The sequence below is a fragment of the Odontomachus brunneus genome, unplaced genomic scaffold, assembly GCF_010583005.1.
Source record: "Odontomachus brunneus isolate Ranch 3 - 2012 unplaced genomic scaffold, Obru_v1 Obru_scaffold_012, whole genome shotgun sequence".
NCBI classification, from domain to species: domain Eukaryota; kingdom Metazoa; phylum Arthropoda; class Insecta; order Hymenoptera; family Formicidae; genus Odontomachus; species Odontomachus brunneus.
The window spans coordinates 3,138,743-3,158,841 of NW_022639462.1; the positions used below are offsets into that span (position 1 = coordinate 3,138,743).

The following is a 20,099-nucleotide window of genomic DNA, read 5'->3' on the forward strand; positions in this document are numbered from 1 at the left end:
TTCCACCTACATTGATCAAACCCATCCCTACTCCGACTCAAATCAACAAAGAGCTACCGGTCCCGTTTCGTCCCCGCGATCTCGAAAACGGACGACTACTTAGAGATTTTTGGCGAAGGATTGTTGGTGAGGAGGTGCGGCCTTACCGCACCTGGCGCCCAACCGAAATTAGAGAGTCCGAACAGCGATCCGGGGACCGCGGTAGTTTGCCGACGAAGCGGACAGCCGACTGTCCGCTATAAGTAATAATAAGAAAAATCGTCGCAATATCTATTATTATTATTATTATCATCCTTATAAATGTTTTTTATTATATATTCTAGATATCAGTACTAATCGCCTATTATTATGAAGAAGTTCGATGAGAACATGTTGTGAATATTATCGAGTAGGTTAGGCGGATACGGATAGCGTTATGATCATATGGAGATATTCCCACCTATTTTTCGAAAAGTCCGTATGTCGGAAAATTATATTGTTATATATGGTTGGATTTGGCATAAAATATAGTTTTTTTTATAGACACAAAATTTTAAAATTATTTAAAAAATTGGTGAGTGGTGGGGATAAATTGGCCATCATAACATTTTTAAAATATTTTATTATGTCAAAGTACTCTTAAAACGATTTAATTTTTGTCTAGAAAATTTTTTTCTATCTCTTATACTTTTCACGAAACATATTCCTAAAGAAAAAAACCAATTTTTTTTTTGAGGAGTATTTTGCCCCCTAAAAGTTCGCTTGGGCACGTATAAAAAAACTACGTGGCTCTTTTTGTGGTCTGAATTACAATATATTTCAAGCTCATCCAAATCGAGGTGAAACACCTATGTGGGGTTCCTTGTAAGTATTGAAATTGTAATACTTACAAGGAGACCGCACGTACCTGATATCACGAATTTTGATGCTTTTTTGGGGTTATTCTACAACATTAATGTGCATTCTATGCCAAAGTATTTTTGTCAACACCTCTTCATTTCGGAAAAAAAAAATTTACGAGCGCTTTAGAGGCCAAATTGTGTAACGAAATTCACAAGCACTTCAGTAGCCGCGGCGGGTAAGACGCGGTATATGATCTTTTTGGTTCAAGTTTAATTCCCGGGCCATCCAATTTTTTTTCATTTTATTGTCGTTTTTTCACTCAAATTGTAGGACAATACAATCAATACAAAAATACGACAAAGGAATATATTAAACATGATTATAAATGACAAAACATTAAAAAATGTGTTGTATGAAATTATGTTAAAATCGATAACAGATCTGATTTCTTGCATCCCGCATTAAACTCCCTGATTTAAGCAATGTAACAACTGGTATTCAACCTGTAATAAATTTATGATTGACCTTTTCTAGATGTAATTTAAATATATTACTAAATAAACGAATCGTTAACATTCAAATTATTTGAGAGATTTTTTACATGAGTACGCAAGCTAAACTAGAATATTTCATGTGTCCGTTTCGATATTCAAATCCGTCTAAGTAAAGACAATCATTGCAAGATTTAAAACTACCTTGGATAGCTCCGCTCTTTTTCTTTAGAATTTACGTTAGAAATTTATAAAGTAAAACAAACACTATATAAAATTTCAAAGGAAAAGTAGCGTCAAATATAAGTGAAACATAAGATTAACATAATTTTAATTTTAACTTTTAATTATTTAATTGTTGTTGTTGTTGTTATATAAAAGCTCTTATTTCAATAGTTGCTGCTGTACTGATACTGTACTGATGGATCGTATTCTATTTGCCTTTCACGCTATCTCGCGCAGCCAACGCGGTATGAGATAAATACGAGTGTGGATCAATAAGTACCCGTGTTAGAGAAATGAAGACGCAAATTTTTCACAAAATTTTTTTTTATTTTTCAACGTAATCTCCTTTTAGGACGATACACTGTTCTCAATGTCCCTGCCACTTCTTAAACAACTCCAAAAAATACAATTTGTCAAACTCTTCAAAATAGGCTTCTGTCTCGACGATGACCTCCTCGTTTGAGATGAAATTTTTTTCCCGCGAGCCACGCTTTTTTGTGGGGAACAGAAAGAAGTCGCAAGGAGCCATGTCAGGCGAGTACGGTGGGTGCGGCAGCAATTCGTAGCGCAATTCGTCATGCAATTTAGTTGCGACGATTCCGAATGAGTGAACTGATGCGTTGTCCTAGTAGAACATTTTTTTCCTTGCCAAATGGGGTCGTGTTCAATTTCTCGTCGAATCGGTCTAATAATTCACTGTAATACTGCCCCGTGATCATGTTTCATTTCTCCAAAAAATTCATAAGGATTATTTCCTTCGAATCCCAAAAAATCGTGGCCACGATCTTTCCGGTCGATGGGATCGTCTTTGCCTTCTTCGGAGCAGATTCGCCCGGAAAAGTCCATTGTTTTGACTGTTGCTTGGTCTCTGGCATATAGTGATGGATCCAGGTTTCATCAACGGTGACGACTCGACGCAAAAACTCCTGCGAATTTCGCTTACTTAAAGAGCTCCAAATACTGCTTCGAAATTACAGCCGTATCCGCTTGTTGTCCACCGTGAACAATCGCCGAACCCATCGGACCGACAGTTTCCTGATTCTTAACTTATCATGTAAAATATTAATTGCTGTTCCATATGACACGCCTTCGGCCTCTGCTATTTCGCGCACTTACGTTTGGCGATCAGCGAGAATTATGTCGTGGACCTTTTCAACGATTTCCTCAGTAACAACGTTTGCTGGGCGGCCTGGACGCTCCTCATCAAAAACAAAGGTACGGCCACGTTTAAATTCGTTAAACCAATATGTCATGGTTGTCATAGATGGTAAAAGGTCTTTACCATCTTACCTTGCTGTCTTATAGACAGCATCCATCTTCGCTTTTATTTCTTCGCACGTTTTTCCATCCAAAAATAAAAAGCGAATTATGGATCGATATTGCTCTTTTTTCATTGTATCGAAAAACATCAAACACGTTTAATACAAATGGCTGTCAAATCAGAACTAACCTATGAATCAGTTTGAAATTTTGTATGGCGTCGTTTGAAAGATGGTAGTACACGATGGTAATGCCAGTTTCTCTAAGCAATGCCATCTGTCTTCAAACACGGGTACTAATTGATCCATCCTCGTATGTACGGAGAACGTATACAAAAACGTTTTCGTTCATATTTGAAAAATTATTTTTCCGAACATAATTAAATATATATCGTCGTTTTCAGCGTAAAATTCTCTTTAATTTCCGTTATATAAAAATTAAAAAAATTTTTTAAATAGAGGTTGAGTTGAGGGTATACAATAAATAAACAATTCAAAAAATTTTTTTGTTATAGTTTAAAAGTACTCTTGAAATCATTCAAGTTTCACTGTGAAAAAATTTTTCTATCTCTTATAGTTTTGACGATATTCGCTTTAAAAGAAAAAAAACCGATTTTTTCAAAGGTGTGTTTCATCTCCTAAAACTGTAATTCCGCACGTACAAAAAATAGTTTTGTTACGGATGAAATATTCTACTTGCACACAAAGTTTCAGAATTTTTTAAATTTTTGAGTTGCCTAGTGTTCCTTGTAAGTATTCCCCAAAGAAATATTGACCAATTTAATATTAACCAATACTAAGTATTACGTGTTCAATAGCATTTTTCCGTAAGAGATCCTGTTCACCCTATTCTCCAGATTTAACTCTGTGTGACTTCTTTTTATTCCAAAACGTGAAGATTTAGTTTGGAAGGAGGAAATTTTCATCGAATGAAGAAGTCGTCGCCGCTGTTAACGATTATTTTTTTTACAAGTTTCGGAAAAACCTACTTTTCCGAAAAAATAAAAAAATTGGAAACTAGACAAAATGTATCGAGCTCGATGGAGACTATCTTAAGGAATAAACTCGAATTAAAAAAAAAAAAAAATGATTAACTTGCTTTTTTGAAATACTTATTAAACAACTCTTGTAATACGCTACAATATAACGTAACTATATTTCGCGTTGTAAACATCGAGCGATATAAGGTAAACCTTGCTTCGTTCGTCATGCTTATAAGCATTATAATTAAACGGCAGCGAAAAATCATTAATGCTACATCAATGCTATCAGCGCTATGATAATATTCGTTTATTTCATGTTATTCGTAATAGTAAATTGTGAATTTGTAATAAAATATTTCGTTTCTTGATTGAAGAAAAAATTGATATAATTTATAGGAAAGCTCAGAAAAATATCAAAAATGAATGTAATTTGTACGCTAATCGATATTCTGACAGAAATCATTTAAGTTTTATAACTTATTACCATATCTTTTCATCAGTGTTATTCCCTGATGAAGCAATGTTTACAAATCATGATCAAATAAATCGGTATAATATATATTATTGGTTAATAGAGAATTTAAGATGGATACGGAAAATAAAACATCAGCGCCCATGAAACATAAATGTTTGGTATGGAATTATTGGTAACCGATTAGTTGGATTATATTTCATTAACGACACGTTGAATAAAGAAAAGTATAAGAATTTCTTGGATATAATTTCAGAATTATTAGAAAATTTAACACTTCACGTGAAATTGAATATGTAGTATCAATATGCTCGGTATCAATATGTATCGGTTGTTCATAACGCCAGTTCATAACTCACTTCAAATTCACAAGATATTGAATAGAGATTTTCCTAATCGGTGAGTAGAGCATAAAGGACCCATCGTTTGACCTGCTTGTTCGCCTGTTCTTACACTATTAAATTATTTTACTATAGAGAGACTATTGGCAGAAATATGCTATAATAATAAGGTGCCTACAACATTTGAGAACATGCAACAGCATATTGTTGATGTATATGTCTTTAATAATTCACAAATTTTGCAAAACACGGAATGGAATTTTAGGGAACATATTACAAAATATATTGAAATCAATGGTCACCATTTTGAAGATTTGATATAATAAACAGTTTGTACTTTTCTCATTGATCATACAAATTCTATATTTTTTGAAATTTATTTTTGTACAAATACTCATGTAAAGCAATATAAACTACTATAAACAATAAAATGTATCTTTAAAAGAAATTACTCCTTCTTTCATTATTATTAAATATATTTTAAACAAAGTATAAATTATTGTATAATTATTATATAATAATATTTTACTTTTATTAAAAAATCTTCAGGAATTTTTTATTTCGGAAATATATATGAAAATATCATGAAATGATCTTTCTTTAAAGTTTATTATCTTGAAAAATTTACATTTAATAAAAAAAATGTTCCGAATAGAAAGTATTTGTTTTTACCCTTACTTTCATATAAAAAAAATAAAAATAGGGATTTTTATATTAAAAAATATATATAGCTGATCTTTGTTTAATCTACAATAGCACCACTATTATAGCATTTATAATATAACTGATAACGCCATCTTATATCCTCTTTAATACCAAACAAATCTTGTCTATATTTTTTTCATATAATGTATATTTCACGAGATATACTTGTCATTATAAATAGTTCACCCTATACAGAATGTCCCATTTTAATTGATCACCTCAAGCATCTCTTGAATAGTGCATTTTAGGGAAAAATGTTTCAGATAAAAGTTTTGGGATTTCGAAGGGGACATAAGATGATGTCATTGATTTGACCTCAAGTGGTCTCGTCAAGGTCAGGACAAGCTCACATTGAATTTTTTAAATGGAACCTCCTATTTTTCATTACATATTCTTATAGTATACATCGAGAGCTTTCCAAAACACTAATAAAATATTTTTTCAATAAGTATCTTTCGAGTTAAAAGGCTTCAAAGTTACAATATTGTTGCCATTAGCATTTGTACCCAAAATTTCGATCGACGGCTAAATCCTTTTGAATGTTGTTCAGGGCCATGACCTTGACATTTGTCAAGGTCAAAGTGGTTGAAGGCTGTTCCTAATATTTTCATTTCTTCAAATTTTACAGTGAAAACGAAAATAATAATTTAAAATCATGAGGTAACATGTGGGGTCCGATTGACTCTAAAGGATTATATGAAGAACACAATACTTCGTCGGAGCAACAAAAAAGCACACGTATGAAATCGCATTAATAAATTTCTTTAATAATCACAGCATTGTGATCTTTATATGATCCTTTAGATCATATGAATCAATTGGACTCCACATGTTACCTCATGATTTTAAATTATTATTTTCATTTTCACTGTAAAATTTAAAGAAATGAAAATATTAGTAACAGCCTTCAATCGCCTTAACCTTGACAAATATTGTCAAGGTCATGACCCTAAACAATATTCAAAAGGTTTTAGCCGTCGGTCGAAAACCTTGGGTACAAATACTAATGGCAACAATATTGTAACTTTGAAACCTTTTAACTTGAAAGATACTTAATGAAAAAAATATTTTATTATAGTGTTTTGGAAAGTTCTCGATGTATACTATAAGAATATGTAATGAAAAATGGGGGGTTCCATTTAAAAAATTCAAAGTGACCTTGTCCTGACCTTGACGACGCCGCTCGAGGTCAAACCAATAATATCATCTTATGTCCCCCTCGAAATCCCAAAACTTTTATTTGAAACATTTTTCCCTAAAATGCACTGTTCAAGAGATATTTGAGGTGATCGATTAAAATGGGACACCCTGTATACAATGTCTTAATGAATTGATATTATAGCGCACAAGGACATGTTTAATAATAGTTTCTTAAAAAACTACTATTACTTCTAATATTTTCAATTAAATTTTAGGTAATCCTACGTTATATAATATTTATAAAATTATACAAACCCACGCATCCTATGAAATATAAAGCCAGATTGGGTTTTCCTCCTATTACTCCAAGAGATTGTGAGATCTTAAATGATGCCTGAAAAAAAATTGTATTGTTTAACAATTTGTATTTTAAACCACAGATGATGATTTAGAATAACTAATAAGAAAATCATCAATAGAGATTGTTTAAAACTAAATAAAATTAAAATAAGCACATATAAAATAATAGATATGATGAACGCATGATATTTCATGTGCATATCTTAAAAAAACTTAACTTAAAAAAATAGTGGTATGAAACCGGTATTAAAAGTTCACATCGTTTTTTAAATAATAAAAATATTGTATTAATCGTAATTTTTAAGTATTACTATAATAACTAATATCGGTATCATACCGAAATATTGCATAATAGCATGATATGAGTACTACGGTTTTCGATGTTATCAATATAATAATATCGGTATTATACCAATATTATCACTATTATGTAATTGATTGTGTGTGTGTGTGTGCGTGTGTACAGCGTGTTCCGTAAGTCGAGGTCAATCGGTCCGGAGATGAATGAGGAAACCAAAAGCAAGAAAAAAAGTTGATTTAAACATAGGTCAAAAAATGCGTTGTTTTCGAGTTATCGCCATTCTTATGTTAAAATTTGAAATTGCTTTGCCTTCGAATTTTTTTTACAAAATTGAAACATAAGATGGTTTTTACGAGTTTCAAGACACAAATAAAGTCAAATAAAAGTTGCAGACTGCTTTAGCATTACCCAGGATGCATCGCGTGGAGGTACAGCCCGCTTAGCATCTCTTGGCAGAGATCAGGACCACACAGTTCGTCACTCCTGTGGTATTTAGTGACTCCAAACCCTCTCTGTCGTGTGTGTATATGTGTGTATGTGAATGTAAAAATTATATGAGGTGTTCGAAATGACCTCTTTCTGCATGCGCGCGCACACACACACACACACACACACACACACACACACACACACACACACACACACACATAACAGAGAGGATTTGAAGTTATTAAATACAGCGGAAATGACGGACCGCAGGGTCCTTATCTCTATGTGACACACACATACACACACACACTTAGGAACACGCGTGCCCGCGTAAAGTTTTATTTTTCTTCTGTTGTCGCCGTGGGCCCTCGCTATCGCAAAATCTCAATTGAAATGTTCAAATGATCATAACTCTGCGAAAAAAAATCGTAGAGACCTCGGCGACCTCGCATTGTTCTCGTCTCAGAAAGCCATATCGAATGAGCCCTCATTCGACTCCACATTCCATTTAAGATTTTTTGGCCCCTTTCTCCCGCCGCCTCCCGCAGGTGTGGAGAAGGGTGTTTTTGTGATTAAATAATAGACTTTGTGATCCCATTGTATCCCTATAAATTTCAATCCTATATTTCAAACCATTCAAAAATTATTTAGGTGACCTGCAACTTTTGGCGGGCACTGTATATATACAGGGTGTTTCTAAAAGATGGTACCAAATTTTAGGTGTATGTAGTACTCGTTAGAACAAACCAAAAAGTCTTAATAAACAGTACTTCGAAAACCTTTTATTTCTAAGTTATGAAGCATTTTTTTCTGTGAAAAATAGAAAATAACTAAAATTTACAATAAATGTTCAATGTGCCTTTCGTCCATTTCAACACACAATTCGACACGTCTTCTCATTGAAGATCGAATACGTTCAAAGATTCCGGATTTATTCCATATTTGTTGACAACAGTTTTCAATTTTCTGAGTCAATTTATCTATTGTATCAAATGGTGTGATATATACCATGCTCTTCAAGTGTCTCCATAGATAATAATCCAACGGATTTAAATCCGGTGAAGGGATTACAACAATCCCTGCGTAATTAGGTGGTCACATACGGGCGTCCGTGAATGAACTGACTAAGAGATTTGGAAACTGTTGTCAACAAATACGAAATAAACCTGGATTCTTTGACCTTCAATGACGAAACATGCCGAAATGTGTATTGACATAAGCTGAAAGCACATTGAACATTTATTGTAGATGTAATTTATATTTTATTTTTCACAGAAGAAAATGCTTTATAACTCAGAAATAAAAGGTTTTCGGAGTACTGTTCATTAAGAATGTTTGGTTTATTTTAACGCATACTATATACCCCTAAAATTTAGTACCACCTTTTGGGAACACTGTATATACAGGATGAGGAAAAAGTATGGAAACCCTAAAAAATCTCAAAAAATATAAGTTTTACAGAAAAATGTTCCAAATAAAAGTTGTAGGATTTAAAAAGGTCTATTCAATAATCTCATCAGTTTGACCCTGATTGCCGTCGTTAAGGTGAAGTCAAAGTCAACTTGAATTTTTTAAATGAAACACCCTATTTTTTATTGCATATTCTTATAGTCTCAATACCTTCTCAATACCTTTTCAAAGCACTATAATTTTATTCACTTTGAGTCAGCCGTTTCAAAGTTATTAGTATCGTACAGTAAGAAGTAATAGATACCTGCAAAATATTACCTGAAGTAATAGATAGACTACATACCTGCAAGGGGATTAAAAACCTCTCGTTCATTTACCATTTATTCGCTTCTTTTACCGGTTTTAAATTTAAACAATTTGAAAATTTAGATATGTTGTCTTTATATGTTATCCATTACAAATAACTTATATATTATTATTATTAATTATTTATTATTTTAAATATTATTACTTGGATTAAAATTCGCTTAAAATTAAATTTAAATTAATGTTTAGAATGTGATATTAAATTAAATTTTCTATTTAAAAAATTTGCATACTATATCAATATCATCAAAATAAATAAAAATAAATAAAAACACTCATTAAAAAAATATTATTGTTCACCACCGTGAGCGAACTTGGATCTTACGAATTATGAAGCAAGCACCTAACTCACGAAGCCAACTGCACTGGTTGGAAGTACAGTTACCGGGAAGGCTCATATGGCGTGCCGTGGTGCGCTTCGGATATGGCCAATTTTCACAAATTTATTACTCCGAAACTAAGGCCTATTCTATCAAACGCCGGGACACGTATCTTTTTTTTTTCATCTCCAGAATAATTAAAAAAATAGGGGTCGAAATCCCAGGGTAAGTCACCTGGTCCTCCCCTTGTTAGTCCCATGAGAACAGATGTGCATAATCCGTCTCTCACCGGACACCGAGAACAGAAGAACACTAACCGCAACTAGGTTCTTCAGCGTTCCCACCGAAAAACCGCTGACCAGTACCTTGTGAGAAGTACGGAGAAGGACCGGTGAGCGCGGATTCCTAATCTTTGCATCAGAAACGATCACAGTTTCCATTTTTCTTCATGAGTCTTTTTCCGAGAGTCACACAAGACGGTCAATCATATTCCGTCCTCGTATCAGCCTACTCTCATTTTAAATCTCTAATACGCGCTGACATTTTTTATAAGTCCCCATCCGGGAGTTTGCAACGACGGACGGATTTCGTTCTCGTGTGCCATCATTTTTACTGTTCCACTGAATTGTTCTCTCGAAATTCACGAGTGCAAAATCAAAACTAAGTAACGGTAACTTATCGTGCTAAGTACCCATCATTCGGGATACTAAATCTTCAGAGCCTCGGCCAAGGCCACGTCCCTCCCTGCCGCCTCGCGGACCAAGGGAACACTTAAAGCCCTTCTCTCGCTCTCGAGAGGTGCTGGATACTACAAATTATTTCCTTTCATCGACCACAGCGAACGTAAGCCGTAACCACTCACTTTGAATTTGGTTGGCCAATAAGTCCGTGCGGTTTTTCTCGATAGATGGCTTCAAAGCGCTCTGCTAAGCTTCATCTTCAGCCGAAAGTCTTGAAAGCGTATAGCCATTGACAGATCACATTTCAACGTGCATTTAAAAAATATACGTAAAGATTGTTTGTGTATCTTGTGTATTTTGTGTCAGTTGAAAATGGATAACCAGAATGAGCATTTACGGCATATTATGCTTTTTATTTTAAAAAAGGCAAAAACGCGGCGCAAACCTGTAAAAAGATTTGTGCAATATATTGGTGAAGATGCCATGAAAGAACGTGTGTGCCAAAAGTGGTTTGCGATATTTTGTTGCGAAAATTTTTCCATCAAAGACAAACCACGCTTAGACCGATCAAATGAGATCGACAGCGACAAATTGAAGGCGGTAATCGATACCAATCCACACTACACGACGTGGGAGATTGCAGACGTTTTCTAAATATCGAAATCGAGCATGAAAACCATCTACACTCATACAGCACAGCAACGTTGCAACAACATTGTAGCATCATTGTTTTGCAATATTGTGACATTGCAACAACGTTGCAAAATGTTGCTACAATGCTACTGCAACGTTGCAGCAACAATAAAATGTCCACTTGCGGCAATATAACAACGCAACTGTGCAGCAACATTGCAATGCAATATATATGTAATATTATTAATATGTTTTATTATACAAAGTAAAATCCCAGATAACACCTTTACAGGAATATTATACTAATAAATACTAAAAAATTATTAGTGATTATATATTACCAGTAATTCAGTAATTTTTTCGTCAGTACTTAATTTCTGGTGAATACTGGTAATACAATCACTATTAAATATTGATAGTAATCAAATTTTGAGAAGTATTGTGCGAATGTGAAAAATGAGAAAATCATAATATTTAAAAAAATATATTTATAATTCCTAATTTTCTTATGTCTCATAAACTACTAGGTATCAAAGATTGTCAATACACACTCCAAACTTTTGTGAATCCTTTCCTCAATAATTTCGATCACAAGCAGTATCTACCAATCACCCATCTATGTCCTGACTCCGTTGAAGTGTTGCTTAACCTGACGATCGAGCGGCACGCGACGATTCCCAATGACTCCAACGATATTTTTACGATTTGTGTTTATATAATTTATATATTTTTAATTTGTGTTTATATAATATTATAACATACCTAAGCATTAAATAATAGTTATATAACTTTTACTTGATGTTTGCTGGATAATTTACTGATAGTTATTGAAACAACGCAACAACATTGGATATGCGATGAATATTAATGTAATGTAGTGAGCCAGTGATAATTACTTTTAGATTTTTAACAGAATGTTATAATAATGTTTAACATAATGATTAATCCAAACCAAAAAAATAAAAAAATTCAAGAAAATCCAAACTAAACAAATCAAATTACTAAATTTTGAAGAAAACTCTTATAAAAATACTATTTGAAAAATACTATTTGAATACTATTAGTGTTGTTTCATCAAATGATATGGTTTCCTTGAACGAAATAAACGTTTTTATTTTTATCATTTCAAAAAATGATATTTCGTTTAAGAATATAATATTTTAATGAAATGAAAAACCACAAAATTAAACAAGTACGAATATTAAATCTAAATAAAGTATTTTCTCCGAGAAAACGGTATAAGAAGTTTAAGAAATATGTAATAAGACAAATTCTAGTATTAATGACTGCCACTAACAAGTACTATTCTGAGTACTATTCTATAAGCACTATTGATGTGAAATATTACTAAATTTGAAATACAAGTAACAAAAATAACTAGTAAATAAATAAAAAATATTATATTATATTCGACATATTTTTGAAATAGTGCTGCAATATTGCTAAAGTAATATTGCAAATTAACCCTTAGCTGTCCCACCTTCCGGGAAAAACAGAACTGTCCCATGGGGTCTATCTGACCCCACGTCAAAAATATTGTCGTAGCTTTGAAAGTAATGATGATATTTATATTAAAAAAATACTTGTTAATATCTTAGATATTGGAGAACAAATGCTAATTGGTTTTGTAGGCAAAAACAAAAATTTTAATATAAAAAAAAAATATTGAAAAAAAAAAGTTAAAAAATGACTTTTTTCAGTCAAATACTCATAGCTGACTCAATTTTCATCGAAAAAAAAAAAAAATAGTTCCATACTCGGGAGATATGTTGTTTAAACGTAAAATAATTTTTTTTTTGGAGCTATTCAAAAAGTGTATTTATTTTAAGGTTTGAATGCTGAGAAAATTGTGTTTTTTAGGTATAACGAAAACCACATTGAATTTTAATGAAAAAATGAATTTATTTCGGCATAAAAACACTTAAAAAATTACAGAATGTTTATTTTATTATAAAAAAGTAAAAGAAAAATTTAAATTACAAATTTGCGAACTATTTTACTCCTGCCTACCCCCACAATCAATGCAAAAATACATGCGATGATTATTACACATTGGACGATAGCACGATAAGCATTGTATTGTCGTTTTAGTATCTTTATGTCTGGGACACAGATCACAGCGCTTACGAGAAGGTAAATTTTGATCTTCAGATGCTTCTTTCCGCAATTCATCGATCCCAAGTATCATTGCTATACCAGCTTTCAGACTTGCGAAGTGAAACCATGCAATACCTTTCTTGAAGATAGGGCTTGAGAAACATTTTTAATCGAGAAAGGCACTCTTGGACAGATGTTACTGTCAAATGTTACACACCAAAAAATTCGTAATCTCAGAAATGTTTACTTACATTTTTTTTTTAATTTTAGTACCCAAAAACACTTTTAAAAAATCGGAGCGCACACACAAAAAATTAACACACCTGTCCCACGGGGTCACAGTGACCCCACAAATTTTAACGTCGACTTTGCGCGCTTGCCTACAGTAGACTAAGGCAACTAAAATTATACTCATCGTTTTAATCGTTAGGACCTCCAACTGACAACAGATGGCGTCACATAGACCATTTTTAAATTTTGGGCTGATTTACAGAAATTTAAATATCTCTGGGGTCAATTTGACCCCGGAGGGACAGCTAAGGGTTAATGTCCCAGATAGCCAAACCTGCGCGAATAGATTTCGAGCAGAGCTTGCTATCAACTTTTGATGCCAAATAGATAACAAATTTGATGCAGGATTTGTTATATCAAATCTTGCTGCCAAATTGCCGCCAGATTTACGGCAGAGCTTGTTGTCGGATAATTGCTGCAGATTTACAGCAAAAACCGCGCAGAGCTTGTAGCGATTTGACGGCAGATTGGCAGTAGAAACCACGCAGACCTTGTTGCGCTGCAAGCTTTGCGCGTTTTTTGCTGCAAATTTGGCACTAATTGTCCGACAGCAAGATCTGTCGCCAAAACCGTAGCCTAATGTAGACACAAATGGCTATGGTTTTGCTGTGGGTTTTTGATCAAATTTGCTGCCAATCTGCACGCAATCTGCGCTCAATTTGCTTACTGGGGTCACTGCAATGTCTCTGCAACATTGCACTGCAATATGCAATCTTGCAACGTTGTAGCAATGTTCTGTGCAAGTTTCTGTGCTGTATGGGCATCTTGGTTATGTTAGCGCCTCGATGTTTGGGTTCCGCACAAACTGAGCAAAGCTCATTTAATCCAACGCACTTCCACTAGCGATTCACTTGGAAAACGTGAGAAAAGTGATCCATTTCTGAAGCGTATAGTAACTGGCAACAAAAAATGAATCATCTACAATAACATCAAACGCAAAAGATCGTGGGGGCAGCGCAGCAAACCGCCACAAACTACTTCGAAGGCAAGGCTTCACCCGAACAACATCATGCTCTCAATTTGGTGAGATTGGAAAGGTGTCGTGGAAGGGTCTACGAACTACTTCCGAAGAACAGAACAATCAATTCAGATGTGTACTGTAGTCAGTTGGATAAATTGAATGCAGCGATCCACGAGAAGCGTCCAGAATTGGTGAATCGTGGAGGCGTCGTCTTTCACCATGACAACACTAGGCCACACACATCTTTATAAATCCGGCAAAAATTATTGGCGCTAGGCTGGAATGTCTTACCACATCCTCCGTATTCTCCAGATATTGCACCTTCAGATTACCATCTGTTTCGCTCCCTTCAGAATTCCTTGAATGGAAAGCACTTCGTTTCTGAGGAAGCTGTCAACACTTGAAACAGTTTTTTGCCGAGAAAGACAGGAAGTTCTTTGAACGAAGAATTATGAAGCTGTCCAAAATATGGCAAAAGATAGCAAATAACAACTGTTAATACATAATTGATTAAAGTTATTACCTTCTATAAAAATAATCATCGATCATTTATAAGTAAAAAACCGCACGGACTTATTGGCTAACCCAATACTTAGACCTAAGCGATTAGATGCATACCGCTCGCGAATACCGTCGCGTGCATTCCCGTTGCCATCTCGGAGATACTCCCAGTTAGTGTACCGAGCGTCTATTAATAAATTCCCTTTTCTGTTATTTCTAATTACCACATTTTTCTTTCGTAACCTCTTCTTACTCACTCTTCTATTTCGTTGATCCCGTGTGAAAACACCAGTCTGTAAGGGCTAGCTCTTACAGAAATGTAGCTCGACTACGAAAATAACTCAGCACGACGAAGCCACTCCCGTAGTGCGTGTCGCGAAACCTCGCGGGGACGTGACAATATATTCAACATTGCAGCTATATCTTGTAATCAATGTTGAAAAATCAACATAACTTTCATGCAAAAAAAACATCCGCATTCCTATCTTCAACATATTACCAACGTTGCAACATATTACCAACGTTTTTTCAACGTTTTGTGCTGAATGAGCATATTTATCATTGTTATGTTAGCACTGTTCTATACGAATGTTTAGAAGATTAAAGGTTAAAATTTATATATATACATATTGTTACGTGCGTCGCCTGATCTCGATCGCGGGAGTCGATCGGCTCCGGTCAGCTGTTTGCTGCGGCAACGAAGTGTAAACGGATCAGCTGTTTGTCACGGCAACGAAGTGTTACAGTTTGAAAGAGATTGCGCTTGACAGCGGATGTGTTTATTGATTTCTCTGGATTTTCTTAAAACGATCCGCTTGTATATAATTTGAAATAGAGTTCTTATTTGTTCCGCGAAACTTCGTGTTGTTCTTATTTCCGCGTTACACACGTACGTAACATTTTGGAGACTCGTCCGGGATCTGATTGTTCGTGATCCGACGTTCTAAGATACGCGATCGAGCCAAAAATCGAACGAATTCGGTGGAACGCGAGTGAGTGGTTTAGTGCGCAGTGTCACAGAGAACTTCCTTAAAAATGTCGATGGCACACTCCCCTGTGAGGACTCGCTCTCAAGCCATGACATCGACTCCGGCGGAGAATGCTTTGGAAGCTGTGCTGTTGCAGCTGCAACAACTGCGCGAGGAGCGACGGCAGGAAAGTCAGGAACAGCAACGTTTCCGCAATGAGATGGAGGCTCGTCTTAAGGAACGCGATGTTGTCCTGAATCGTCTGGAGCAGCGACTTTCACAGCTAAGTCCTTCCGAAAATGCTATTTCGTGCGAGAACGAGAGAGGCGCGATTCGTGAATCATGTGAGTCGTACGCGGGGACGGCGACAAACGGGGACGGGCGAACGGTTTCAGTGTTAAAACTAAAACCGGATATTTTCGACGGAACAGCTCCGTTACGCGAATTTTTGTCTCAATTTTTATTAATTGCGAATGCAAATCGATGGTCAGAAACGGAGAGGGCAGTGATACTGGCTTCATGTCTTCGGGGAAAGGCGCGTTTGTTACTCGATTCGTACGACGATGAAAACGGTACTCTCACTTTTGTGGATCTTCGATCGAAATTGGAGTTGCGTTTCGGCGAAAGCGAACTCACACAGAATTTTTATTCTCAATTTATTAATCGAAAGCAATATTCGGGAGAGGATTTTGCGTCGGTCGGTGCGGATTTGGAGCGCTTAGCACGAAAAGCGTATCCTGAGTGCTTGCTTGAGGTGCGTGAAAAAATCGCTTGTTCTCAGTTTATTGCTGCTTTGTATGATGGGTTTGTAAAACGCTCTCTTCAAGTGGAGGGAATAAGTTCGCTTCGTGTGGCGATTGAGTGTGCGAAAACATTGAAATTAATAAATCAGAGTAGTTTTCTAGAAAGAAAAGAAGTAATGTCAAATTTTCATATCGACCGCAGTCATGGCGAAATTTTGAAACGGGCACGGGGAACGGAGAAAAGAAGTTTTGTTGAAAAAGAAAAAGGGAAAGTGTGGAAGGTTAAAGAATGTTGGTAATGTGGTGCTACCGGACATTTCTGTTCTGAGTGTCCGACGTTGAAAAGGACGGAAAACTAAATTTTGTCGGGTTGATCGGGGCCAGCTCGGCAGAAAAAGCTCAGACCCCGGTTTGTGCGTGCGGCCCCGCTGATCTCGTGTGTCGTCTTGGAGGGATAGGTACAGTCGCGCGCGGACGTTTTTGTGTAAAAGGAAGTTTAAATGATAAGCTGTGCATTTTTAAGATAGATACGGGCTCGGACGTGTCGGTGTTAAGTGCCAAAATGGCGATTTCTTTGAAGCAAAAACCAATAATTTCTTGCAATTTAAGGTATCCTACGGGAGAAAAAATATCTGTAATTTCTCAGGTTTTCGCCACAGTATCTATAGAAAAAATAAATATTGATTTGCCGTTCTATGTTGCGGAAATTAGTGACGAATGTATTCTTGGAGAAGATTTTCTCTCCAAAACCGGAATTTTCGACGGTTTTCTTGAAAAAGCCTTCGTTTTGACGAAAGGTGAAATAATAAAGGAGAACGAGTTGATTTGTTCTCGGATAGAGAACTGCTCCGCTAAACTCCCTGTTTCACTTTCCCGAATTTTCGAGGAGAGTTCTCGAAATTTGAATACTTTTGAAAAACAAATATTCTCTGATTTTTTATTAAAGTTTGTGAATATATTCTCTGAAGACATTGTTGCCGGAAATTGTAATATTTTGCGTCATAGTATAAAATTGTGTGATTCTCGTCCTATTAAACAGGTACCTCGTCGAATTCCTTTACATTTGCGATTCGAGGTGAACAAAATTTTGGAAGAAATGAAATCTCAAGGGGTGATAGAGGATTTAACAGTCCTTGGACTTCTCCAGCAGTTTTGGTTAAAAAAAAAGATGGAACTATAAGATTTTGTGTTGATTTTCGAAAGTTAAATGTTGTCACAATAAAAGATTCCTATCCGCTTCCAAGGATAGACAGTATTTTAGACTGTTTAGTAGGAAATTCTTGGTTTTGTACTCTTGATTTAAAAAGTGGATATTGGCAGGTGAGTTTAGATCAAAAGGATCGAGAGAAAACTGCTTTTTCTATTGGTGACGGTCTTTGGCAATTCACTGTTATGCCTTTTGGTCTTTACAACGCCCCTGCAACTTTTGAACGTCTTATGGAAAAAGTTCTAAAAGGATTAATTTCAAAAATTTGTTTTGTGTATTTGGATGATGTAATTGTTTTCGGAAAAAATTTCAAAGAAATAATGGTAAATTTAAACAAAGTTTTTCAACGTTTGCAGGATGCAAATTTAAAAGTCAATTCTAGTAAATGCGTTTTTTTGAAAAGAGAAGTTAAATACCTCGGTCATGTTGTATCCGCAGAAGGAGTAGCAACTGACTTTGAAAAGATTTCTTCCGTTAAAAATTGGCCGCTTCCAAGAACACGAAAGCAGTTACGAAGTTTCCTTGGTTTCTTATTATAGAAGGTTTATCAAAGGTTTTGCTAATTTGGCTAAACCTTTATATCAATTAACAAAGAAAAATTGCAAATTTGTTTGGTCTTTTGATTGTCAAAAGGCATTTGAAGAATTAAAGCGTGTTATGATTTTTCCTCCAATTTTATCTTTTCCCTCGGGAGAGGGACAGTTTGTTTTAGATACCGATGCCTCGAATCATGGCATCGGGGCAGTACTTTCTCAATTTCAGGGAAAAGAGGAGAAAGTGATTGCCTATTACAGTCGAGTATTCAATAAAACCGAACGAAATTATTGTGTTACTCGGCGAGAATTGTTGGCTGTCGTAGATTCTGTAAGATTTTTTCATCATTATCTTTATGGACGAAAGTTTTTCGTGAGAACGGATCATGTCTCTCTCCGTTGGTTGATGTCTTTTCGAGATCTTGAGGGACAATTGGCAAGGTGGTTGGAGCGTTTGCAACAATATGATTTCGATGTTCATTATCGAAGTGGGAAAGCCCATGGCAATGCAGACGGGTTATCTAGGCGTCCCTGTTTGCAAAAATTTTGTCGTTATTGTTCAAAGATAGAGGAAAATGAAAAATTTTCCAGAGAAAAGGCTCTTGGACGGATTATTCTTGTGAAAGGAAATCCTCAAGAGTGGCGTTCAGCACAGCTTCAAGATCCAATTATTTCACAAATAATTCAAGCCAAGGAGGCCGGAAGACGTCCAGAATGGCAAGAGATTGCTTCTGGAGAAACTTCTTTGAAAATTTATTGTTTTCATTGGGAGATGTTGATATTGGACAATGGTGTCCTTTATAAAAAATGGATTTCACCTAATTTATGCAAAATTATTTTACAGGTCGTAGTTCCTCAACAGAGAATACAAGAAATTTTGAGAGAGGCTCATGATACGCCTACAGGAGGACATTTTGGGGTAAATAAAACCCTCCAAAAAATTAGGAAATGTTTTTATTGGGCTACTTGCAAAAGGGACGTCGAGAAATGGTGTGCTACATGCAAAATTTGCGTTGCTAAAAAGGGTCCTGTCGGAAAGGGAAAATCTTCTCTGCAAATTTATAATTTTGGCGCTCCTTTTGAAAGAATACAGGTGGACATTCTAAGTCCCTTGCCAGTTTCTTTATCAGGGAACAAATATCTATTAGTAGTCGTGGACTGTTTTACGAAATGGGCTGAAGCTATTTCTCTAAAAAACAAAAGGGCAAATACGGTGGTGAAAGCTTTAATGGATCAGGTGTTTTCTTGTCACGGAATTCCCTTGGAGTTACATACGGATCAAGGAAGGAATTTTGAGTCTCAGCTGTTTCGGGACATTGATGGGAATCAGAAAAACGCGAACAACTCCTCTTCACCCACAATCAGATGGGCAGGTTGAACGTCAACATCGTACCATTTTAGATTATTTAGCAAAATTTATTTGTGAAAATCAAAGGAATTGGAATCGATGGATTCCCTTGTATTTAATGGCTATTCGTTCTTCAAAACAAGAATCTACAAGATTGACTCCAGCAGAAATGTATCTTGGTCAAGATCTTCGTTTGCCTTTGGATCTTCTCAGAGGATGCCCTCCTTCGGAGATGCAAAAGGAGGGAGAAAGAAATAACTTTGTTTCCGGGCTTAGAGAAAAATTGGATATAGTTCATCATTTCGCTCGACAACAGCTTCAGATCAGTTCCAGGAATGCGAAGTCCTGGTATGACCGTCGGGCTAGACGAGTTCTCTTCGAGCCGGAACAAAAAATCTGGTTCTATAATCCCCGCTGAGTTGTAGGAAAGTCTCCAAAATTACAAAGTCCATGGGAGGGACCATGGAAAATAGTAAAAAAGCTTAATTATGTATTGTTTTGCATTCAGAAATC

At 35.4% G+C, this 20,099-nt stretch overlaps 1 protein-coding gene across 1 annotated transcript in view; it reads right to left on the minus strand.

Moving 5' to 3' along the window:
* The window catches only part of LOC116840851 (cysteine protease ATG4B), a 439,371-nt gene that overhangs the window by 204,696 nt on the left and 214,576 nt on the right, over nt 1–20,099 (minus strand). Inside the window, exon 7 of the mRNA XM_032808122.1 lies at nt 6,754–6,832. Within this exon, the coding sequence (XP_032664013.1) occupies nt 6,754–6,832 (79 nt within the window). The remainder of the gene's footprint in view (nt 1–6,753; nt 6,833–20,099) is intronic.